We start from the raw sequence: 27,951 nt of genomic DNA, 5'->3' as shown, positions 1-27,951 counted from the left end.
GGACAGAGAGCGTCCGATGTCACGCAGTGCTACGATAGTCGGACGCTTGCAAGCAGTTACACGGTTTTATAGTTGTGGGCGTGGTTTGTTTTTTGGTTACGTAACGAAAATGCGCTGAATCTTATTAGCTCGTAGATCCACATGACACTGGACGGCTCATCCGGGCAGCTGTACAGACACTGCAGAATTTGGTTGCTTTCCTCCTTCTCTGAGTTGCTGAGGGGAGACCACTTTATATATGTTAAAGATATGTTAAAAAATTCATAATAGGTCCCCTTTAACCTACGTTTTCCGGCCTGCAGGTGACGCCGCCGCCCCGCGCCGAGCCACAGGCGCAGCTATTGGGCGGCTTCGATGACAAGGCCTTCCTGGCCGCCAAGCAGCTGCGGCCCGGCGACGACCCGTACCGGGAGCACGCCTTCAACCTGCAGGAGAGCGACCGGCTGGGCGGCGAGCGGGCCATCCGGGACACCCGGCACTACAGGTGAGACACCCGGCACTACAGGTGAGACACCCGGCACTACAGGTGAGGGGGCCATCCGGGACACCCGGTACTACAGGTGAGCGCCGCCGGCGCCACCATCGCCGGGGAGGCGGGAGACGCTGAGCTCTGCCAGGGGATCAGCCACTAATCCCGCGCTGAGCTGCAAATTGAATGGGCGTCGGCGGTAATCTGTCTGATACGTGGGAAAAACCCATTAACGGGAAGGAACCTCTGACAGAACCAGACCCGGGGGAGGACCAGCATGCACCTGGGCCGGTTGGAGGACAAAACACAGGTTCATGACAACAATAGAGAGAGGAGAGGTGCATCATAGGAGGTCTACTAGCAGTCTGGGACTATAGCAGCATCACAGATACCCCTTTTCCCCCAAACCTGTTCCAGGGCTGGTCCTTTTCTTTTTTTTTTTTTCAATCCATTCATCTATCCGGTATCTATAATAATAATAATAATAATAATATAATATACTAACAACAATAATGATGATAACAATAATAATAAGGAGGCAGGACCAGCGGAGCCGGCCCTGAAAAGACGCCCACGCTCCCCCACCGGCCATCCAAGTCGACGGGGGCCGGCCCTCCGAGCCGGGCCAGGGCCCCACCGTACCTCCACGGGCGCCCCCGGCGGCGCCGGAGCCCCCAGACGGAGGGGGAAACGGTCCAACATCCCCCCATTCATGCTGACAACATAAGACAGACACCTGGGAATGGCTCCACCCCGCTTACGTAAGAGGAGGGGGCAGAGTTATTAAGACCAACGGCAACAGCAAGACTGGGAGACGGAGACATTTTCAAATCAGAATGAATCTGGATGCAGCAAAGCATCATGGGAGGAGGAGACAACCTGTCTTTTAGAGATGTGTCCACGGAGGAGCTACGTGGACCAAGTCCTGTTAGAGCAGATACCATGTTGTTGCTGCAACTTTTCACGCAAACGCCGAGACGTAACTGACGTTTGCAGAGACGTAACTGACGTTTGCAGAGACGTAACTGACGTGGCTCCTCTTAGCACCTGAGCTGTGGAAAAACAAACCGGTTCTCAGCTGGTTCACAAGTTGAACGAGTTGTGAACCAGGTCTGAGCGCCGGTTGCCGGGCAACTACATATTTCCACGTCACCACGGTAACCAAGGCTGAGTCGGCACCACGGGCCGCCGTCGCTAATCCCCGCCGCCTGAAACGTTGTAGATGTTTTGCTGATCCGAAGGGTCCGTGTGTGTAAAACACAAGGTCCAGAGGGAAAGACATCAGCGGGGATCTTAGAGAAGAGCCTGAGCGGTTGCCAGGTCACGTCCGAACGCCGTAAAAAAGCCCAAAAGCCCCTAAACTCCTCAGCAGAAGTAGAGAAGGACAGAACAAGTGTCCTTTGTTGCATCTGAACGGACCGCAAGACCTCCGTCGTGATGTATCCCGTCGCCATGACAACCAAGAAAGCTGCAGTATTTCAGCAGAAACACCCGTCGCCACGGTGACGGAGCAGGAATAGGCCGGCGGCCGTAGCAGCTCCTCGTCAGAGGCGGTTTCTCATTGGCTCGGCTGGCTGTCAATCACAAGGCCACGCCCCTTAGTGGTCAGGCGGGAAACTCTTTACTTTACTTTATTTCTTTATTTCATTCATTAAAAGAAAAACAAGTTCAAAATAATTACAACAAATCTCTTTCCTTGAATGAAAGGGAACAGAAAGAAGACTAAGCTTATTTTATCTGTTCCTTTTTTCCTAAGAAATCAAATTTAAATTCATGTAATAATAAAAAAAACAAAAACAAATTACGCAATTAAAAGAAAAAGCTACAAAGTTATAAAATAACAAAATAGCTGCTGTCAAACACAGATAGTCGTATTCTTTTTTGATTCAAAGAAAAGAAATATGACAATGGTGCTAAAAAGAGAGAGAGAAAAAAGAAAACGCACCTAACTTAACAATTATCATGATTTTTCTTCATCAAACTTTAAGAAATTCAGTTTTCCCGTGTGAGAAATGGATGAAACTGGACATTAACGTGGTTAAATAATGATTTAACTGTAATAATAGTATATAATGATTACTATAATAAGTTAATTGTCATTGTGGCGTCTTGTGTGCAGGTGTGCAGCGCTGAGCTACGACCAGGACCTGCCGTCCACCAGCATCATCATCACCTTCCACAACGAGGCCAGATCCACGCTGCTCCGCACCATCAAGAGGTACGAGGTCAACGCTGACGACCCTGGTGTTTCCTGAAGATCTCGTATATTCCTCTTCCTCTCTCTTCCACTCTTCATTCAATTCAATTCAATTAAATTCAATTTTATTTATATAGCGTCTAATACAACAGATGGGGCGGGAACACAGGCCAGAACGCAGCTCCTGAAGCTCCAGCCTGCAAACATGCACAAAAGAGAAAAAAGGGAGGGCCGGCACAAGAAACTACAGGAACGATGGACAAAAATGATAGCTATGAGATACTTATAATAAATAAAAATGGAAATGGAGAAGAGAGGCAGGGAAGAGGAGAGGAGAAGAAGGGTGAGAGGCACCGCCCAGCGGATCATGTCGGTGCCCCCTGCAGCATAGGCCTATAGCAGCATATCTACCACCAAGCTATATTTGAGACTAACTATTATAGTCTTGTTCTATAGCTGCAACTATGACTACTGACTCTAACACACTAGAGTTTACACTACCTAGAGATTTACCAACACCAGCTAGAGGTTTACTAAACACTAACTATAGGCTTTACTAAACAGAAAGGTTTTAAGTTTAGTTTTAAAGGTGGAGGTGGTGTCAGCCTCCTTAACCCAGATTGGAAGTTGGTTCCATAGTAACGGTGCCTGATAGCAGAACGCCCGCCCTCCAAATCTACATTTGGATACTCTAGGAACTACGAGTAAACCTGCACTCCGAGAACGGAGAGCTCTGCCAGGAACATAAGGCACTATCAGGTCTTGTAAATAATGCGGAGCTAAGCCGTTTTGGGCTTTATATGCAAGTAATAAAATTTTAAATTGAATTCTGAATTTGGGGGATCCCTGCTCCGACTGCTGCCCCCGCGACCTGGACTCGGATAATGCGGTGGACAATGGATGGATGGATGGAATTCTGAATTTTACAGGTAGCCAATGTAGGTAGGTAGTCATCTCTCTCTTCCTCTCTCTTCCTCTCTTTCAGTGTCCTGATGAGAAGTCCTTCATCGCTCATTCAGGAGATTATCCTGATCGACGACTTCAGCTCCGACCGTAAGTTGATGGATGGATGGATGATGGATGATGAATGGATGGATAGAGGGAGTTTTGCATCTTCCAGAGTTTTTCTGTGGAGAACTGCAGAGGTCCGAGTTCTGCTCCCTGCGGAACTAAAACTCATCAGGGTCAAACAAGGTCGTCTTAGTTGTTTTAGTTCCTCCTGCATGAGCCCCTGTAAAGCTGCTCATCGTTGGTCCGGTATTGGTTCAGTATTGTTATTGGTCTGGTATTGGTATTGGAAGGAAGTGAGACGAGTCGCTGCAGGCTCCTCGGTGGCGTGGGAACGTTAGCGGTGTGGGGACGATAACGGCGTGGGAACGTTAGCGGTGTGGGAACGTTAGCGGTTAGCGACAGCTGGACGTGAGCTCATTTTTCACACGTCTGGAGTTTCCTCCACATGTGGAGCCGAACCGTGAGCTGAATTCCTGCTGGAACAGACGCGAGGACAAACACGGAGGTGCAGCTGGCGGGACGTCAGGACGTCAGGACGTCAGGACGTCAGGACGTCAGGACGTCAGGACAATTCAATTTCAATTTCAATTTTCAATTTTATTTGTATAGCGTCTAATACAACAGATGTTGTCTCTAGACGCTTTCCAGAGACCCAGAACATGAACATAAACATAAACATGAACATAAACCCCCGAGCAATTATTATATAAACAATGGCAGGTAAAAATGGCAGGGGGGGGGCGGTACCGGGACCGCAGGCCAGCACGCAGCTCCTGAAACTCCGGCCTGGAAACATGCACGAAAGAGAAAAAAGGGGGGCCGGCACAAGAAACTACAGGAAAGATGGACAAAAATGATGGCTATGAGATACTTATAATAAATAAAAATGGAAATGGAGAAGAGAGGAAGAACATCAGGACACAGCGGCGTCTCGGCGGACGGCGGGGAGTCCCCCCCCCCCCACCCGGGGCTGATGGGAGTACGGGGGAGTCCCGGCCTCGCGGGTCAGCACCAGGCCGAGCTGATGGATGGGAGCATTAGCTCAGCGCCTCAGGAGGAACTAAACCTCGGCTGGGCGTTACATGACCGTGATGTCATCGTTCAGTAATGTCTACGATGTCTATCGCCTCAGTAACGAAATAATCGCTCAGGAAAGGTTGTTTAGTAGGTCGGAGGTTTCAGAGGGGAGGAGGATGATGGATGGATGGATGGGGTGACGTCGTCAGGGGCGACGAGAACATCAGAGGGACCAGAGAGATTCATGGAGGTGGTGAAGGAGGACAGGAAGTGGGTTGGTGGGAGGAGATGAAGGGGACGGGGTCGGACCGAGGTGGACCGGTCCCGGTCCCGGTCCCGGTCCCCCGTCCCGGTCTCCCGTCCCGGGTCTTCTGCCTCCAGAACTGGGACCAGACGGCGGTTCAGACGGCGAGCTGAGAGCAGGATGTCGGTCAGGATGTCGGTCAGCGGCAGCAGGGATTGTCCTGCCGAGCTAATCCTGTTAAGGCTCGCCTTAATCACACCGACATCGTCCTTAATCAAGGACAACGATCTGAAACAGCCGGGACACGTCACCAGGTTCCGTCCAGACCAGGAGTTTTAATCGTTGCTGCTCCTCATTCAGCAGACAAGCAGATAATTATTCTGGTTCATGGTTCATTGAAGTCATTTAGAGGAGCGGTGTTGTCATGGTGTAGGATCCAGGGTCTAAGGTCCAGGGTCTAACGTCCAGGGTCTAGGGCAGGGGTCTCCAACTCCGGTCCTGGATCCATCTATCCAGCATGTTTTAGGTGTCTCCCTGCATGAACACACCTGATTCTAATCAATGGTCGTCATTAACTCGTCATCAAGGTCCGGACAGTTCTGTTGTGGACACAGCTCCTTGTATCATGGTGTGCTGAAGCAGGAAAGATCTAAAACATGCTGGATAGGTGCTCTCCAGGACCAGGGTTGGAGACCCCTGGTCTAGGGTTTGGGGTCTAGGGTCCAGTAATTGTGTAGAATAATGATAGAAATACAGTTTTTAAACAATCCGTCATATTTTTGTTTGTAGATTGTTGTGACCCCCATGTGAACCCCATGTGACCCCGGCCGAACTCCCTGTTGGAGGTTGATGACGTAGCGGTTTTAAATCCTCTGTCCGTGTCGAAACACGTTAACGTGCTAAATTCTGAATGGAATTTATGGAGTTTCTGGTCGTACATTACTCATAGTGAACAATGTGGACACACACACACACACACACACACACACACACACACACACACACACACACACACACACTAGTACATACACACACACACACACACACACACACACACACACACACACACACACAGCAGTGCAAACAAACACACCACAGAATTTAATCCGAGAGGATTACTAGCTGTCATGCTTCCTCCCGTTAGCATACGGCTGTGCGGGGGAGGGGGACCGGCTGGACCCCCCTGGCCCCCCCTGGCCCCGCCCCCCACCCACGCTAGCTAGCGCTAATCCTCTCAAGGGCGTGTGTGTGTTTACATGTGTGTAATGCTATCCCCTCTGCGGGAGACGGGGCAGGAAGGTTCAGGAAGGTGCAGGGGGTCCTGGCGTCCCTCAGGGTTCCGGGTTTGGACTCCTCACTTTCCCTAGTTCTGGTTCCTGGAGTCTCTGAAGCTGAAGGGGAACCGGGTCCCGGTTCTGGTTCTGGTTCTGGAAGACCTGGACCAGAACTAAACTACGACTACGCTGAAGTATGAAAACAACTGATTGGTCGCCCTTGAGTACTTTCGCCCATAATGCATTGGGCAGTATCCAATGGTTGGGTGGATGGACGGACGGACGGACGGACGTCTACTTTTATTCCTCGACAAGTTTCCTCTGCAGAGCAATTTTCTGGAGGTAAACGGTTCAAGATCTGGTTTCAACAGCCTAATAAAGTCCAGCTGGTCGGACTGGTACCGGAGCACAAACCGGGCCGATGGCACCGGTCCCTTCTGGTCCGTTATAATCGACGCCCGGGGGGGGAATGTGGGCCAGATGTGTAGAGGTCTGGGGGGGGGGGGGCAGCTTTAGATGACCTCACCTAACAACCAGGTAGATCCATCTGGGAAACATTGGAGAAAACTGCCGGGGGGGAACCTGCGGGTGACGTCAGAGCGGGTTTGTCCGGTTCTTCTCTCTACAACAGGGGTGTCCAAAGTCGGTCCTCGAGGGCCGGTGTCCTGCAGGTTTTAGATGTGTCCCGTTTTTTATCAAACAGTGATACAAGGAGCTGTGTCATCAACAGAACTATCCAGACTTTGATGACAAGCTGGTGACGACCGTTAATTAGAATCAGGTGTGTTGATGCAGGAAACAACTAAAACATGCAGGGAAACAACTAAAACATGCAAGACACCGGCCCTGGAGGACCGACTTTGGACACCCCTGATCTAGAACGATAACGTGGCGTAATAAGTGTTTCTTTCTCTCTGAAAACGCTGCTGACGGTCGTTTCAACGGGGAACACCGTGTTGTTACTGAGGGGGCGTGTCCTGGGGCATGTCATCACTTATGTTTATGTTTCAGGGAACTGAATCTGTGTGTGTGTGGGGTGGGGGGGGGGGGGGGGTCATGTGTGTGTATGTGTGTGTTAGTGTGTATGTATATATGTGGGTGTGTACATGTGTACATGTGTATGTGTGTATGCTCCACCTCCAACCTAACATGTCTCTCCTCTCTCTCCAGCTGACGACTGCCAGCTTCTCTCTCAGATCCCCAAAGTCCGCTGCCTGAGGAACAACAGGAGGGAGGGTGAGTGTGAGTGTGTGTGTGTGTGTGTGTGTGTGTGTGTGTGTGTGTGTGTGTGTGTGTGTGTGTGTGTGTGTGTGTGTGTGTGTGTGTGTGTGACAGGGTGATCTAATGGAAACACTCCGCTGCAGCAGCAGCATGAGCTAATCCTCTCAGACCTGCAGGAATCACTGCTTTCTGCGTCTCTGTGTGTTTGAGTGGATAATAAAGAGCAGCTGCTGCAGGACGGAGAACACAAGGCCAGGGGGGGACGACATCAGCACTGGTCTTAGAGAACAACTCTGGGTCCTCATGGACATGTCTCCACCTGTAGACAGGTGTCCTCATGTCCACCTGTAGACAGGTGTCCTGTACTAACCTCGGTGTCCCGTCTGTCCCCCAGGTCTGATCCGGTCCCGGGTCCGCGGCGCCACAGCGGCCGCCGCCTCCGTCCTCACCTTCCTGGACAGTCACTGCGAGGTCAACGCCGACTGGCTGCAGCCCATGATCCAGCGGGTCAAGGAGGTAGGGACGCACCTGAGGACGCACCTGAGGACGCACCTGCACCTGTAGCTGCACCTACACATGCAGCTGCAGCTGCACCTGCACCCACACTCGCACCTGTAGCTGCACCTGCACCTGAGGACGCACCTGCACACACACCTGCACCTGAGGACGCACCTGCACCTGTAGCTGCACTTGCATCTGTATCTGCATCTGCACCTGCACCCGCACCTGTAGCTGCACCTGCATCTGCATCTGCATCTGCACCTGCATCTGCACCCGCACCTGTAGCTGCACCTGCATCTGCATCTGCACCTGCACCCACACTCGCACCTGTAGCTGCACCTGCACCTGAGGATGCACCTGCACCTGTAGCTGCACCTGCATCTGCATCTGCATCTGCATCTGCACCTGCACCTGTAGCTGCACCTGCATCTGCACCTGCACCCACACTCGCACCTGTAGCTGCACCTGCACCTGCTTCTGCATTTGCATCTGCACCTGTAGCTGCACTTACACCTGCACCTGTAGCTGCACTTACACCTGCACCCAGAGCCGCCGCAAGGGGTGTGCGAACCGTGCGACCGCACGGGGCCTCGCGCTATGGGCCGTTTTTTTTTTTTTTTTTTCACGTTTTTTTTTTTTTTTTTTCGTTTTTTCCCTTATAAATATCAACAGTCACGTTCCATTACGGACCTAAATGTGTACTAGTCTGTGCATATCAATAAATATATGTGCAATGATGACGCGTGTCTGTTGTTCAATACAACTGATCAGACCAAGCGCAGACACAAGCTGCTCTGATCCAGACGGTGGAGTTGGAACAAACTGTCACACAATGTCGAGAAAACGAGACAGATTCAGGAAATTTCCATCAGGGGATGAAAAAAGAAAAAAACTAAAGAAAATGGAAGAGTTTAATGCAAGCAGCCGTGGGGCCCCGCGTCGAGGAAAGCCCAGATGATGATGAGGCAGGGGAAGGTATCCAGTATTTTGCCAATTGGAGAGTTAAAATTGCGTATATAGACACCCGATCCGACCCAAAAAACCCCAAAAATTTCGCGCGAGGGCCCCCCCTGGCCATTTCGCACAGGGCCTCGCAAATCTCCCAGGCGGCTCTGCCTGCACCTGTACCTGTAGCTGCATCTGCATCTGCACCTGCTCCTGCACCTACACCTGCAGCTGCAGCTGCACCTGCATCTGCACCTGCACCTGTAGCTGCACCTGCACCTGCACCTGTAGCTGCACCTGCACCTGCATCTGCACCTGCACCTGCACCTGCACCAGCACCAGCACCTGCCGGTCTCTCCAGGGTACCTAGACTAGATGCGGCGCCACCTTTTCCTTCAGTCCCGTCGTTGACGTCCGTTTACCGGCAGAGACGAGGTGCTCGTTAGTAAATCGTTAGTAAATCCCCCAGCATTCCTTCTTCTGCTCCGTGTTTCCTGGATTACTCCAGACCGGGTCCTGGACCGGTTTTTCTTCTTCTGAAGTGACGGCGTTCGTCCTCGATTGACGCAGCCTGTTCGCTTGTGTCCTGATCAAAACCAGATTCTCTCGACTCGGCTGGAAGCCAGAGGAGAGAGCAGGGAGGCTGAACTACAGAGTTTCTCCTCAGGACTGGGTCCCCCTGGTCCCCCTAATCATCCTGGTCCACCATGGTCATTGTCCCCCTAGTCCCTCTGGTGCCCATGGTTTCTCTAGTGCCCCTGGCACTAGAGAAACCATGATCCAGTGGCACCAGGGGGATCAGGGGGATCAGGGGGACCATGATCCAGCGGGTCAAGGAGGTAGTATAGCTGCACCTACACCTGTAGCTGCACCTGCACCTGCACCTGTAGTGCCCCTGGTGCCCCTGATGCCCCTGATCTCCCTGGTCTCCCTAGTCCCCCTGGTCCTGGTACCCCTAGTGCCCCTGGTGCCCCTGTGACATGGGAAGTTTGATTCATCTTTAATTCAGAATTAAAATTAAATCCGATTTAAAATGATGAAACATTACCATGTAGACACCTAAATCTGAATGAAAATGGCCATTCTGAATTAAACTTAATTCCAAAGTAAGTGGCTGGTTTATTCTGATTTTAAATCTGAATAGAATAATTCCAGATCATGTATAAACTCATTCCTCTTTAAATTAATTCTGGTCTTTCTTTCTGCTCCTTCCCTCGTCCGTCTGTCTCCATGACCTTATATTCCACTGGGCTGGTTTTCCAGACAAAGTTTCAAGATGGCAAAAATAAAATCAAAACAAATCCAAAAAGGATGCTAATAGTGTGGTCCTCCATGTTGTTGCTAATCGAGTAAGTTAGTTTTTCTCCCGGTAGTTTAACTTCCGGTCCCCCCCTATCCAATCAGAACCTTCCCAACCTGGAGAGGAATTGGAGAAAGACCATCAAACGTGTTTCCATGGAAACCTCAATTCGGGAATTAATATTTCCATGTAAACTCCAAGGAAAATAGTTTAATTCTGAATTATTTAATTCAGAATAATTAATACGAATTAAAAAACATCCTGTAACCGTGGCCACTGAGGTTGTTCTGACGACCCGGTGGACCCGAGGGTCTCCAGGTCTGGGATGAGGCAGACCAGGACCCAGACCCAGACCCGGGTCCAGGACCTGGCTCTGGACCAGGACCCAGACCCGGGTCCAGGGAGGTTCTGGTCCCCCCACCCCGGCCCGTAAGCCGTGCAGAGAGATCAGACCCGGTTCTGCTCTGGTTCTGATGGACGGCTGGTTTCCGGCGCCCCCCTTCCCCTCCTGACATTCCGACACGAGCCGGACTCGGGTCCTGGACCCGGACCAGCGGGAGCAGCTGCTGCTGATCCTGCTGAGTCTGCAGGAAAAACGCTTCCTCCTCAGCTCCGCGTAAAGAGAGTAAAAGAACCAGAACCGAGTAGAAGAACCAGAACCAGAACCAGGTCTTAGACCGATGTCGCAGGTAGAAACCCAACGCCAACGAGGAACGACATCAGCCTGGACCTCGCAGGATCCAGATTCAGGCTCCGCGGACTCGAACCGTGAAGTTGACGGTCCTGGTTTCCTCTTATGAATCCGTTCACAAAGAGGAGCTTGGTTGCCGTGGCGACCTTGGTTGCCGTCGGTGACCTTGGTTGCCGTCGGTGACCCTGGTTGCCGTGGCGACCTTGGGAGCGACCGCCGCACCGATTCCCGCTCCGGAGCGGGTCGGTGGTGCCGCTAATGGCCGGAGCTCGTTAAAACCCCAGTTAATGTGTATGGATCAAAGCGGCGACACATTCCCTCTGGCTCTGGTTCGATTACACCAACGCTCGCACAGGTGCATTATGGGAACTCAATGCCCAGCAGGACTTTGTTTTTTTTTCTCGGGTCGTTTTTATTTAGTTACAACGGAAATAACCAGTTAACCAACAACAACAGCTGCATGAATGTACAGTATGTACTGCATACTATATACCATATACTACAAACTACATACTACATACTACATACTGCATACTACATACTACATACTACATACTACATACTGCATACTGCATACTGCATACTACATACTGCATACTACAAACTACATACTACAAACTACATACTACAAACTACATACTACATACTACATACTACATACTACATACTACATACTGCATACTACATACTACATACTACATACTGCATACTACAAACTACATACTACAAACTACATACTACAAACTACATACTACATACTGCATACTGCATACTGCATACTACATACTACATACTACATACTACATACTACAAACTACATACTACATACTACAAACTACATACTGCATACTACATACTGCATACTACATACTACATACTGCATACTACAAACTACATACTACATACTACATACTACAAACTACATACTGCATACTACAAACTACATACTACATACTACATACTACAAACTACATACTGCATACTACATACTACATACTACATACTACAAACTACATACTACATACTACAAACTACATACTACATACTGCATACTGCATACTGCATACTACATACTACATACTGCATACTACAAACTACATACTACATACTGCATACTACATACTACATACTACATACTACATACTACATACTACAAACTACATACTACATACTGCATACTACATACTACATACTGCATACTACAAACTACATACTACATACTGCATACTACATACTACATACTACATACTACATACTACAAACTACAAACTACATACTACATACTGCATACTACATACTGCATACTACATACTACATACTGCATACTACATACTACATACTACATACTACATACTACAAACTACATACTGCATACTGCATACTGCATACTACAAACTACAAACTACAAACTACATACTACAAACTACATACTACAAACTACATACTACAAACTACATACTACAAACTACAAACTACATACTACATACTACATACTGCATACTACATACTACATACTACATACTACAAACTACATACTACATACTACATACTACATACTGCATACTACATACTACATACTACATACTACATACTACAAACTACATACTACATACTACAAACTACATACTACATACTACATACTACATACTACATACTACATACTGCATACTACATACTACATACTACAAACTACATACTACATACTGCATACTACATACTACATACTACAAACTACATACTACATACTACATACTACAAACTACATACTACATACTACATACTACATACTACATACTGCATACTACATACTACAAACTACAAACTACATACTGCATACTACAAACTGCATACTACATACTGCATACTACAAACTACATACTACAAACTACATACTACATACTACATACTACATACTGCATACTACATACTACATACTACATACTGCATACTACATACTACATACTACATACTACATACTACAAACTACATACTACATACTACAAACTACATACTACATACTACATACTACATACTACATACTACATACTGCATACTACATACTACATACTACAAACTACATACTACATACTGCATACTACATACTACATACTACAAACTACATACTACATACTACATACTACAAACTACATACTACATACTACATACTACATACTACATACTGCATACTACATACTACAAACTACAAACTACATACTGCATACTACAAACTGCATACTACATACTGCATACTACAAACTACATACTACAAACTACATACTACATACTAAATACTACATACTGCATACTACATACTACATACTACATACTACATACTACAAACTACATACTACATACTACATACTACATACTGCATACTACATACTACATACTACATACTACATACTACAAACTACATACTACATACTACATACTACATACTACAAACTACATACTACATACTACATACTACATACTACAAACTACATACTGCATACTACAAACTGCATACTACATACTACATACTGCATACTACATACTACATACTACATACTACATACTACAAACTACATACTGCATACTACAAACTGCATACTACATACTACATACTACATACTACATACTGCATACTACAAACTACATACTACATACTGCATACTACATGCTACATACTACATACTGCATACTACATGCTACATACTACATACTACATACTACATACTACATACTGCATACTACATACTGCATACTACATACTACATACTGCATACTACAAACTACATACTACATACTGCATACTACATACTACATACTACATACTACATACTACAAACTACATACTGCATACTGCATACTGCATACTACATACTGCATACTACAAACTACAAACTACATACTACAAACTACATACTACATACTACATACTACATACTACAAACTACATACTGCATACTACATACTACATACTACATACTACATACTACAAACTACATACTGCATCCTGCATACTACATACTACATACTACAAACTACATACTACATACTACATACTACAAACTACATACTACATACTACATACTACATACTGCATACTGCATACTGCATACTACATACTGCATACTACAAACTACAAACTACATACTACAAACTACATACTACATACTACATACTACATACTACAAACTACATACTGCATACTACATACTACATACTACATACTGCATACTACATACTACATACTACATACTACATACTACAAACTACATACTGCATCCTGCATACTACATACTACATACTACAAACTACATACTACATACTACATACTACAAACTACATACTACATACTACATACTACAAACTACATACTGCATACTACAAACTGCATACTACATACTACATACTGCATACTACATACTACATACTACAAACTACATACTGCATACTACAAACTGCATACTACATACTACATACTGCATACTACATGCTACATACTACATACTACATACTACATACTACATACTACATACTGCATACTACATACTACATACTACATACTACAAACTACATACTACATACTACATACTACATACTACAAACTACATACTACATACTACATACTACAAACTACATACTGCATACTACATACTACATACTACATACTACATACTACAAACTACATACTGCATCCTGCATACTACATACTACATACTACAAACTACATACTACATACTACATACTACAAACTACATACTACATACTACATACTACATACTGCATACTGCATACTGCATACTACATACTGCATACTACAAACTACAAACTACATACTACAAACTACATACTACATACTACATACTACATACTACAAACTACATACTGCATACTACATACTACATACTACATACTGCATACTACATACTACATACTACATACTACATACTACAAACTACATACTGCATCCTGCATACTACATACTACATACTACAAACTACATACTACATACTACATACTACAAACTACATACTACATACTACATACTACAAACTACATACTGCATACTACAAACTGCATACTACATACTACATACTGCATACTACATACTACATACTACAAACTACATACTGCATACTACAAACTGCATACTACATACTACATACTGCATACTACATGCTACATACTACATACTACATACTACATACTACATACTACATACTGCATACTACATACTACATACTACATACTACAAACTACATACTACATACTACATACTACATACTACAAACTACATACTACATACTACATACTACAAACTACATACTGCATACTACATACTGCATACTACAAACTACAAACTACAAACTACATACTACAAACTACATACTACAAACTACATACTACAAACTACATACTACAAACTACAAACTACATACTACATACTACATACTACAAACTACATACTGCATACTACATACTACAAACTACATACTACATACTACATACTACATACTACAAACTACATACTACATACTACATACTACAAACTACATACTGCATACTACAAACTGCATACTACATACTACATACTGCATACTACATACTACATACTACATACTACAAACTACAAACTACATACTACAAACTACATACTACAAACTACATACTACAAACTACATACTACAAACTACATACTACAAACTACAAACTACATACTACATACTACATACTACAAACTACATACTGCATACTACATACTACAAACTACATACTACATACTACATACTACATACTACAAACTACATACTACATACTACATACTACAAACTACATACTGCATACTACAAACTGCATACTACATACTACATACTGCATACTACATACTACATACTACATACTACAAACTACATACTGCATACTACAAACTACATACTGCATACTACAAACTACATATTACATACTACATACTACATACTACAAACTACATACTACATACTACATACTACATACTACAAACTACATACTACATACTACATACTACAAACTACATACTGCATACTACAAACTGCATACTACATACTACATACTGCATACTACATACTACATACTACATACTACATACTGCATACTACAAACTGCATACTACATACTACATACTGCATACTACATACTACATACTACATACTACAAACTACATACTACATACTACATACTACAAACTACATACTACATACTACATACTACAAACTACATACTGCATACTACAAACTGCATACTACATACTACATACTGCATACTACATACTACATACTACATACTACATACTACAAACTACATACTGCATACTACAAACTGCATACTACATACTACATACTGCATACTACATGCTACATACTACATACTGCATACTACATGCTACATACTACATACTACAAACTACATACTACATACTACATACTACATACTACAAACTACATACTGCATACTACATACTACATACTACATACTACATACTACAAACTACATACTGCATCCTGCATACTACATACTACATACTACAAACTACATACTACATACTACATACTACAAACTACATACTACATACTACATACTACATACTGCATACTGCATACTGCATACTACATACTGCATACTACAAACTACAAACTACATACTACAAACTACATACTACATACTACATACTACATACTACAAACTACATACTGCATACTACATACTACATACTACATACTGCATACTACATACTACATACTACATACTACATACTACAAACTACATACTGCATCCTGCATACTACATACTACATACTACAAACTACATACTACATACTACATACTACAAACTACATACTACATACTACATACTACATACTACAAACTACATACTGCATACTACAAACTGCATACTACATACTACATACTGCATACTACATACTACATACTACAAACTACATACTGCATACTACAAACTGCATACTACATACTACATACTGCATACTACATGCTACATACTACATACTACATACTACATACTACATACTGCATACTACATACTACATACTACATACTACAAACTACATACTACATACTACATACTACATACTACAAACTACATACTACATACTACATACTACAAACTACATACTGCATACTACATACTGCATACTACAAACTACAAACTACAAACTACATACTACAAACTACATACTACAAACTACATACTACAAACTACATACTACAAACTACATACTACAAACTACAAACTACATACTACATACTACATACTACAAACTACATACTACATACTACATACTACATACTACAAACTACATACTACATACTACAAACTACATACTGCATACTACAAACTGCATACTACATACTACATACTGCATACTACATACTACATACTACATACTACAAACTACAAACTACATACTACAAACTACATACTACAAACTACATACTACAAACTACATACTACAAACTACATACTACAAACTACAAACTACATACTACATACTACATACTACAAACTACATACTGCATACTACATACTACAAACTACATACTACATACTACATACTACATACTACAAACTACATACTACATACTACATACTACAAACTACATACTGCATACTACAAACTGCATACTACATACTACATACTGCATACTACATACTACATACTACATACTACAAACTACATACTGCATACTACAAACTACATACTGCATACTACAAACTACATATTACATACTACATACTACATACTACAAACTACATACTACATACTACATACTACATACTACAAACTACATACTACATACTACATACTACAAACTACATACTGCATACTACAAACTGCATACTACATACTACATACTGCATACTACATACTACATACTACATACTACATACTGCATACTACAAACTGCATACTACATACTACATACTGCATACTACATACTACATACTACATACTACAAACTACATACTACATACTACATACTACAAACTACATACTACATACTACATACTACAAACTACATACTGCATACTACAAACTGCATACTACATACTACATACTGCATACTACATACTACATACTACATACTACATACTACAAACTACATACTGCATACTACAAACTGCATACTACATACTACATACTGCATACTACATGCTACATACTACATACTGCATACTACATGCTACATACTACATACTACATACTACATACTACATACTGCATACTACATACTGTATACTACATACTGCATACTACATACTACATACTGTATACTACATACTACATACTGTATACTACATACTGCATACTGCATATGGATGGATGGATGGATGATGTCAGCCTGTTGGGTCCAGCTATAATTTTAGTTTTTATTAGTTTTAGTTACGTTCATTCTCCTTTTATTCGTGTCAAGTTTCAGTCGACTAAAAGTCTGGGCATTTATATCTTATTTTAGTCAGAATTGTCAATTTTTATCGATTGTATTTAGCCAAACCCATTTTACAATTCAAACCAGGTTATCTTATTATTATATTATTGTTACCTTATAGACTCAAGAATACATTCATTCCAGATACAGAAGACTCTAATTTGAGTTTACAACATATTTATTTTTCCGCATTTCTCCTCGTCTTTTTCTTTTTCCACGACTCATTGGGTTTTCTTTTCCACGTCTATGTAGGAAAGTGGATCCAAAGATCGAAACTACTTCAAACATGAACATTAAGGATCTTTGTCGGAACATTTCGTCTGGTTTTGGTCAACGAAAATGAAGACACATTTTAGCAGAGTTTTTATTTTGTAATCTACATTTTAGTCTGGTTTTTATTCCTCTACGATATTGCATTATATATTTAATTATCGTTATCGTCACATGACCTGCGTTTTCGTTGCGTCTCGTTTTCCTCAGGTGATGAAGGTTCGTTGACGACGATATTTAGTCATAATTTCATTGACGAAAGCAACTTTCCTACATACTACATACTACACAGCTCAACCACCTGCCAGTGATTAATCTTCTCCAGCATCTTTTTAGTCTGGTCTTTATTAACTAATTAGAGTATGATGTGGCTGCTGGAGGAACAGGAGGAGGTCATGTTACACCCACGATGAGGAAAGCTTTAATTTCTAGCAGGGAAGAAGCCTGACGGAGGGAAGTAGGAGAGTGTAGGAGAGTAAACACACGGGCTGATGGGTAATGGTGAGCAGGTGTTTAGGACCCTGGAGACACGACACCACATGCTGATGTCATGGATGGATGGATGGATGTATGGATGTATGGATGGATGGATGGATGGATGGATGATGGATGGATGGATGGATGGATGGATGGATGATGGATGGATGGATGATGGATGGATGGATGGATGATGGATGGATGGATGGATGGATGGATGGATGGATGATGGATGGATGGATGGATGGATGGATGGATGGATGGATGGATGGATGGATGGATGGATGGATGGATGGATGGATGGATGGATGGATGGATGGTGATGTTCATCTCTCCGTTGGTGGTTGTGTCCCGGACCCCGGTTCCTAACATCCGTCTCCTCCCTGCAGGATCACACCCGGGTCGTCAGTCCGATCATCGACGTCATCAGCCTGGACAACTTTGCGTATTTGGCTGCATCAGCTGACCTGAGAGGAGGTGAGGACCCACAATGCACCGGGGGGACAGGGGGGACAGAACCACATGTCCATCCATCTCCCTGATCATCGTCTCCGTCTCTGTCTCTGTCTCTGTCTCCGTCAGGGTTCGACTGGAGTCTCCACTTCAAGTGGGAGCAGATTCCCATCGAGCAGAAGATGGCGAGGAGCGACCCCACGCAGCCAATCAGGTCCGTCCCCGGTCCCTCCGCCGCGTCCTCCTGGACATGTCCCTCTCTCTGACCCGGGTCCCCCTCGTGTCCCCCCCGTGTCCCTGCAGGACGCCCGTCATCGCCGGCGGGATCTTCGTGATGGACAAGAGCTGGTTCAACCACCTGGGCCAGTACGACACTCACATGGACATCTGGGGAGGAGAGAACTTTGGTGAGACGAGACGAGACGTGTCTGATGTCCGTCTGTCCGGACGGGCCAGAGCGAGACGTGTTTAAATGAGAAAGTTAAAAACATAAAAACTTGAAAACATAAAAACTTGAAAACATAAAAACTTGAAAACATAAAATCTTAAAAAGATAAAAACGTAAAAACATGAAAAACGCAAAGACTTAAAAACTTAAAAACATAAAAACTTGAAAACATAAAATCTTAAAAAGATAAAAACGTAAAAACATGAAAAACGCAAAGACTTAAAAACTTAAAGACATAAAAACTTTAAAACTTAAAAACATAAAAAACTTTAAAACCCCAAAACTTATAAACTTAAAAACATAAAAATCTCAAAAACATAAAAAACCCAACACCTTAAAAACTTAAAACCATAACAATTTAAAAACCTAAAAACTTAAAAAACTTTAAAATATAAAAACTTAAAAACATAGAAACATAAAAAATTCAAAACAAAAACTTAAAAACGTGAAAACATAAAAACTTCAAAACATAAAAAACTTCAAAACATAGAAACTTAAAACCCTAAAAAACGTAAGATAAAAATGTAGAAGCATAAAAACATAAAAATTTAACTTGAGCAGGACTTTCTCAGTTATCGGTTTCATTGTTTCCCTCTAAAAATAATCAAAATGATAGCTTTAAACTCTTTTGATTCTCTGACTCTATTTTCTCAAATTATTTGTTTATTTATTGATCATTTGTTTGAATTAACATTAATTGACTTTTTTGTAATTTGCTGTAACATTTATCTCTATTTTAACATGTATTTGAAGATTATTCCTGCAGTTTTACATAATTATTGTTACATTTACATAAATTAGAGACAAAGCCGCCGGTTGCTCATCCGAGTGTAAAAGGTCATCAGGGCAGATCGACGCCGTCTGACCCAGAATCGGCACAGAAACGCAGCTAATTGAGAGAAAGAAATCCATTTTCAGGGAGTGATGAGGTTTTAATTTAGCGCTCGCCTCACTCTGTGTCTCTCCCCCGTGTCTCTCTCCCCCAGAACTGTCGTTCCGGGTGTGGATGTGCGGCGGGAGTCTGGAGATCCTGCCCTGCAGCCGCGTGGGCCACGTGTTCAGGAAGCGCCACCCGTACGATTTCCCAGAGGGCAACGCTCTCACCTACATCAAGTGAGTGGCCTGATCTGGCGGCTGCTGCTGAAGGTTAGCGCCCCGCGGCGCCGCGCTAATTAGGTCCTAAAAGCTCCCATGATCCCACGGGGTCATCAGGCCGGGGCCGTGTGGAGCATGTTGTTGTTGTTGCTGTTGATGGTGTTGTCACCCTCACTCGTTTTCAAAAACACGATGCTGGAAAATGAAGCTGCAGAAGCTAAAGAAGCTTCAGACGCTAAAGAAGCTGCAGATGCTAAAAAAGCTGCAGATGCTAAAGACGCTGCAGATGCTAAAAAAGCTGCACACGCTAAAGAAGCTGCAGACTTTAAAGAAGCTGCAGACGCTAAAGAAGCTGCAGATGCTAAAAAAGCTGCAGACGCTAAAGACGCTAAAGACGCTGCAGATGTTAAAAAAGCTGCAGACGCTAAAGAAGCTGCAGACGCTAAAGAAGCTAAAGATGCTAAAGAATCTGCAGATGTTAAAAAAGCTTTAGCGCCTGCAGCTTCTTTAGCTGCAGAAGCTTTAGACGCTAATGAAGCTGGAGATGCTGCAGACGCTAAAGAAGCTGCAGATGCTAAAAAAGCTTTAGCGTCTGCAGCATCTGCAGCTTCTTTAGCTGCAGAAGCTTTAGACGCTAAAGAAGCTTTAGACGCTAAAGAAGCTGCAGACGCTGCAGATGCTAAAGAAGCTGCAGACGCTAAAGAAGCTTTAGACGCTAAAGAAGCTTTAGACGCTAAAGACGCTGCAGACGCTAAAGAAGCTGCAGACGCTAAAGCTTTTTTAGCCTCCGCAGCTTCTTTAGCGTCTGCAGCTAAAGAAGCTTTAGACGCTAAAGAAGCTTTAGACGCTAAAGACGCTGCAGACGCTAAAGAAGCTGCAGATGTTAAAGAAGCTTTAGATGCTAAAGAAGCTTTAGATGCTAAAGAAGCTGCAAACGCTAAAGAAGTAGCAGACGCTAAAGACGCTGCAGACGCTAAAGAAGTTGCAGACGCTAAAGAAGCTGCAGATGCTAAAGAAGCTTCAGATGCTAAAGAAGCTGCAAACGCTAAAGAAGCAGCAGACGCTAAAGAAGCTGCAGATGCTAAAAAAGCTTTAGTGTCTGTGTAGTTAAAGAAGCTACAGATGCTAAAGAAGCTGCAGATGTTGCATACGCTAAAGAAGCTAAAGAAGCTAAAGAAGTAATTCGTCCCCTAAGCAGCTGTCTGTCCCGCAGGAACACCCGGCGGGCGGCGGAGGTGTGGATGGACGAGTACAAGCAGTACTACTACTCGGCTCGGCCCTCGGCGCAGGGCAAGGCCTTCGGCAGGTTGGTCCTCCGTCCCTCGTCCCTGCAGCTGTTTGTCCTCCCGTCTCTCGTGTCTCACCGTCGTCCATCTGCTTCTGTCCCGCAGCATCACGGAGCGTCTGTCTCTGCGGCGGAAGCTGAGCTGCAAACCATTCCGCTGGTACATGGAGAACGTTTACCCGGAGCTCAGGTACGTCCGGTTCTCTGCAGGACACGAGTTAGGGTGGCGTCTTGTGTTAGGGTCCTCCACTGGGCGGGGCTGGAGCACAGCAGAGAGGGAGGGGAGGAGCCTCTCAACAGGAGGCTGCAGCACAGCAGAGAGGGAGGGGAGGAGACTGCAGGAGGCCGCTGGGCTTCACAGCCTGCAGTTCCTGGAAAGACCACCAGGGGCATCAACCTCCATGATCAAATGTCCAACTTTACAGCAGAAACTGATGACCCAAGGACGGGTTTAGGACGGGCTGAAGACGGACCAAAGACGGGTCAAAGACAGGTCAAGGACGGGCCGAAGACGTGACGAAGGCGGGCAGACACTAAAGAAGCTGCAGACGCTAAAGAAGCTAAAGAAGCTGCAGATGCTAAAGAAGCTGCAGACGCTAAAGAAGCTGCAGACGCTAGAGAAGCTGCAGACGCTAAAGAAGCTGCAGACGCTAAAGAAGCTGCAGACGCTAAAGAAGCTGCAGATGCTAAAGAAGCTGCAGACGCTAAAGAAACTGCAGGTGCTAAAAAGCTGCAAATGTTAAAAAGCTGCAGACGCTAAAGAAGCTGCAGACGCTAAAGAAGCTGCAGACGCTAAAGAAGCTGCAGATGCTAAAAAAGCTTTAGCGCCTGCAGCTTCTTTAGCTGCAGAAGCTTTAGACGCTAATGAAGCTGGAGACGCTGCAGATGCTAAAGAAGCTGCAGATGCTAAAAAGCCTAAAATGTCCAACTTTACAGCAGAAACTGATGACCCAAGGACGGGTTTAGGACGGGCTGAAGAAGACGGGCCGAGGACTGTTCGAGGACGGTTCGAGAACGGGCTGAGGACGGGCTGAAGACGGACCAGAGACGGGTCAAAGACGGACCAAAGACGGGCCAAAAACAGGTCAAGGACGGGCCGAAGACGTGACAAAGGCGGGCTGAGGATGGAACGAAGATGGGTTTAGGACGGGACAAAGACGGGTTTAGGACAGGCTGAAGACGAGTTTAGGACAAGCCATAGACAGGCCGAAGACCGGCCGAAGACAGGTTTAGGACGGGCCGAGGACGGGCTTAGGACGGGACGAAGATGAACCGAAAATGAGCTGAAGACGGACCAAATACGGGCCGAGGACGGGCCATAAATGTTTTTAGGACGGCTCCGCCCGTAATCAGCGATGACTTTATACCTCTGTAATCTTCACTCTGTCGGGTCTCCAGAACCAGAGACACACGTTTCCTGTTAAACGGCATTAAAAAGAAAAACAAGCGGAAAAATAGTTGACTGAACGTTTCCAGCTGGGCCGGTTTATTGATTACCCCGGAGGCCGTGATGTCACCTAATCCACCGTTACTCAAACAGACCCGGGGAAAGAGAGAAGACGGATTTGATCCCAGAGGAGGAATCTTCCTCCGCTCTGCAGCTGCACGTCCTTCACGATCAATGAGCAGTTATTGATTGAGCCGTATTAGCTCTGTGATTAAATCCAGGTTCTGGGAGGCGTTGCTCGTGGTGAGGTCCAGTTACTGGGACCGGGCCGGTTCTGGTCCCGGTCCCGGTAACAGGACTGCTGTGTTTGTCTCCTCCAGGGTCCCGGAGCAGGACGCCGTGTCCAGCATCCTGAAGCAGGGCGGGTTCTGCCTGGAGTCCCGCGGTGCCGACCTGCTGGGCCTGGGGGAGTGCAGGGTCGCCGGGGGCAACCGGCCGGGCTCGCAGGTGAGGAGCCGCCGGGGCTGCAGGGGAGGAGGGGTAACAGAGGTGTAACAGAGGTGTAACAGAGGTGTAACGGAGGTGTAACAGAGGTGTAACGGAGACATAGAGGAGGTGTAACAGTGGGGTAACAGAGGTGTAACGGAGGTGTAACGGAGGTGTAACAGAGGTGTAGAGGAGGTGTAACAGAGGTGTAACAGAGACATAGAGGAGGTGTAACAGAGGTGTAACAGAGACATAGAGGAGGTGTAACAGAGGTGTAACAGAGACATAGAGGAGGTGTAACAGAGGTGTAACAGATGCATAGAGGAGGTGTAACAGAGGTGTAACAGAGGCATACAGGAGGGGTAACAGAGGTGTAACAGAGGTGTAACGGAGGTGTAACAGAGGCGTAGAGGAGGTGTAACAGATGCATAGAGGAGGTGTAACAGAGGTGTAACAGAGGCATACAGGAGGGGTAACAGAGGTGTAACAGAGGTGTAACAGAGACATAGGGGAGGTGTAACAGAGGTGTAACAGGGGCATAGAGGAGGTGTAACAGAGGCATAGAGGAGGTGTAACAGAGGCATAGAGGAGGTGTAACAGAGGCATAGAGGAGGGGTAACAGAGGCGTAACGGAGGTGTAACAGAGACATAGAGGAGGTGTAACAGAGGTGTAACAGAGGCGTAACAGAGGTGTAACAGAGACATAGAGGAGGTGTAACAGAGGCATAGAGGAGGGGTAACAGAGGCGTAACGGAGGTGTAACGGAGGTGTAACAGAGGTGTAACAGAGGCATACAGGAGGTGTAACAGAGACATATAGGAGGTGTAACAGAGGTGTAACAGAGACATAGGGGACGTGTAACAGAGACATAGAGGAGGTGTAACAGAGACATAGAGGAGGTGTAACAGAGGCGTAGAGGAGGTGTAACGGAGTTGTAACAGAGGGGTAACAGAGGTGTAACAGAGGTGTAACTAAGTTGTAACGGAGGGGTAACAGAGGTGTAACAGAGGTGTAACTAAGTTGTAACGGAGGGGTAACAGAGGTGTAACAGAGGGGTAACAGAGGTGTAACTAAGTTGTAACTGAGGGGCTTGTTTCTGCAGAGGTGGGAGCTGGTGGAGCCGCTGATCCGGCAGCAGGATCTCTGCCTGGCCATCTCCGCCTTCACCGCCGGGTCAAAGGTCAAGATGGAGCCCTGCAACTCCAAGGAGCCGCGGCAGGTGAGGACGGGGGGGGGTTTATTTAGTTTCATTTATTTAGTTTCAGGTTTGTTGGATTGGTTTTAATCTAGCCTCAGTCCCGTGATGTTCTGCAGGGACGAAGAGACGAAGCATCTGCCCCCCCCACCCCTCCGTCCCGTGTGGACATCATTTGTAATCTGTGACATTTCTCTGAGTCTGTAACTCGGACCATGTGTGCTCCACCCCCCCCTCCCAGCGCCGGGGGAGACGTCTCTGAATCCCCAGGAAGGAATTCTCCCGGGGGACGGCGGCCGACTGCTCGTCCGTCTTCCTCGTCGTCTCCTCGTAAAAAACCTGTTTTCGTTTCTATAAATCAAGTCGGAACTAAATCCCCAAAGAATTTAACTCTTCGAGGTTTTTCTGAGATGCTTCCTCCCGGGTTCCTGCAGCCTCGTTGTCATGGCGACAGGTACCCGTGGGAGCACCTGCACCTATAGGTGCAGGACCTGGCGCTCGGGGACGGTTGACGGGGGATTTTCAGATTAACCCTCACCTCCCGACTCGGCCGCAGAAATCTGCACTTAAGACTCGTCTAACCTTAAAGACGGAGCTATAAAAAGAGAGGCGGTGGTCCTGCAGCCCCGCCCCCCCGGCGCAGTGAAGCATTCTGGGAGATTCAAGCTCAGGCGTTGTTTAACGATGATGCCAGGAAGAGGAAACATCACGTGGGCAACGCTAAGTACCCCCCGGGTCACTGGCTCGGAGATCCAGGCCTAGTCTTTGGGTCCAGCTATCATTTTAGTTTTTATTAGTTTTAGTCACGTTCATTCTCCTTTTAGTCACGTTTCAGTCGACTAAAAGTCTGAGCATTTTAGTCAGAATTGACCATTTTAGTCTAGTTTTAGTCAAAGATTGTATTTATCCAAACCCATTTTACAACTCAAACAAGGTTATCTTATTATTATATTATTTTTACCTTATAGACTCAAGAATACATTCATTCCAGATACAGAAGACTCTCATTTGAGTTTACAACATATTTATTTTTATCTTTTTCTTTTCCGACGACACATTGGGTTTTTCTTTTCCACGTCTATGTAGGAAAGTGGATCCAAAGATGGTTCTTCTTCTTCTGCCAGCCCCAGAGAAGAAAATTAAGACACATTTTTTTTTTAATTTATTAGTTTTTATTTTGTAATCTACATTTTAGTCTGGTTTTTATTTGTCGATGATATTGCATTATATATTTATCGTTATTTTCACATGACCAGCATTTTCGTTAAGTCTCGTTTTCCTCAGGTGATAAAGGTTCGTTGACGACGATATTTAGTCATAATTTACGTTGACGAAAGCAACTTTAGCTCACATGACCTAATTTCAGACAGAAATTCTTATGTTGGAGCTCCTGGTCCATCAGGGACTGAGGGGGGTCCAGGTCCAGACCAGCATCCCTCCACCAGTCTGAGGTGGTTCTGCTGGTTTCCTCCAAACCTGGTTCTGGACCTGGACTTGAGTCCAACGTTCATCTCTGATTCGTTTCAGGGGTTTAAAACCTGTTCCAGGCAGATTTCCTTCTCTGGAGCCGCTGCCCGATTTCTTTCCTTCCCAGCGTTGTGTTATCATCAGTGTTGTGCTAGTTACTGAAAAATAGTAACTAGTTACCGTTACTAGTTACTTCATGAAAAAGTAACTCAGTTAGTAATTCAGTTACTTAGACCAAAAAGTAATGTGTTACTATGAAAAGTAACTATTGAGTTACTTTAAATAAAAACATTATTTTAAATGCTCCCATTAATCCCCTCTAGCTTCATTTCAGCAGGTTCTGTATGGATTTACATTGTGCATCGTGTTCTGCATTCTGATTGGCTAAACAGTCTCCCCGCTTCTTCACTTCCTGTATCAATAACGTTGGTCTCTTAGCAACAAGATGAGAACGGCCAATGAGCTTCAGCAGCAGATCAAGAACGGGACCTTTGATGAATCGTTCATTACAGTCTCAGAAAAAAGAGCGACAACAACGACCCATAACTATGTTCTTCTCTGGAAAAATCACACCTGCACCGCAGCTTTAGGAGAAAAAGACGCTTATACTTGTATAATAATTAGGGGTGTAACGATACACTAATCTCACGATACGGTACGATACACGATATTGAGGTCACGATAACGATACGATACGATATTATAGCAGTATTTTTTAACAACCTTGAATGAGGAACATATGACTGGAAAAAATTGTCTTTTATTTGAAAGACACATAATACAAAACAATGCTGTGCGTTTGCCCTATTGTTTCAGTTTGTAATGCTTTATAACTGTTTAAGTTTTAAAGAGCAAGCCAGGCCAACCATTTTCCACAAACTGAACTAAAAGTAAATGTCAGGTTTGCATTATGCATCTTCAGTTTCATACAAGTACAAATATTTTGCCACAAACTGAATAGTTTCTCTCATGTATGATTTTACTTTTTTCTTTTCCAGAAATTTAACAACTAAAATTGAATAAATAAATACAAGTAAATAAATACA

General features: G+C 44.5%; 1 protein-coding gene across 1 annotated transcript in view; it reads left to right on the top strand.

Moving 5' to 3' along the window:
• The window catches only part of galnt16 (UDP-N-acetyl-alpha-D-galactosamine:polypeptide N-acetylgalactosaminyltransferase 16), a 46,501-nt gene that overhangs the window by 17,036 nt on the left and 1,514 nt on the right, over positions 1 to 27,951 (top strand). The window contains exons 2-14 of the mRNA XM_061743047.1: positions 303 to 484; positions 2,589 to 2,687; positions 3,652 to 3,719; positions 7,383 to 7,448; positions 7,828 to 7,949; positions 19,479 to 19,566; positions 19,672 to 19,756; positions 19,846 to 19,949; positions 20,977 to 21,103; positions 22,299 to 22,391; positions 22,477 to 22,560; positions 24,138 to 24,264; positions 25,346 to 25,462. Coding sequence (XP_061599031.1) covers positions 303 to 484; positions 2,589 to 2,687; positions 3,652 to 3,719; positions 7,383 to 7,448; positions 7,828 to 7,949; positions 19,479 to 19,566; positions 19,672 to 19,756; positions 19,846 to 19,949; positions 20,977 to 21,103; positions 22,299 to 22,391; positions 22,477 to 22,560; positions 24,138 to 24,264; positions 25,346 to 25,462 — 1,362 coding nt within the window. The remainder of the gene's footprint in view (positions 1 to 302; positions 485 to 2,588; positions 2,688 to 3,651; positions 3,720 to 7,382; positions 7,449 to 7,827; positions 7,950 to 19,478; positions 19,567 to 19,671; positions 19,757 to 19,845; positions 19,950 to 20,976; positions 21,104 to 22,298; positions 22,392 to 22,476; positions 22,561 to 24,137; positions 24,265 to 25,345; positions 25,463 to 27,951) is intronic.

Source organism: Cololabis saira, chromosome 16 (genome assembly GCF_033807715.1).
Source record: "Cololabis saira isolate AMF1-May2022 chromosome 16, fColSai1.1, whole genome shotgun sequence".
NCBI lineage: Eukaryota > Metazoa > Chordata > Actinopteri > Beloniformes > Belonidae > Cololabis > Cololabis saira.
The sequence above is the reverse complement of the archived record's forward strand: the minus strand, read 5'-3'. Positions and strand labels throughout refer to the sequence as shown.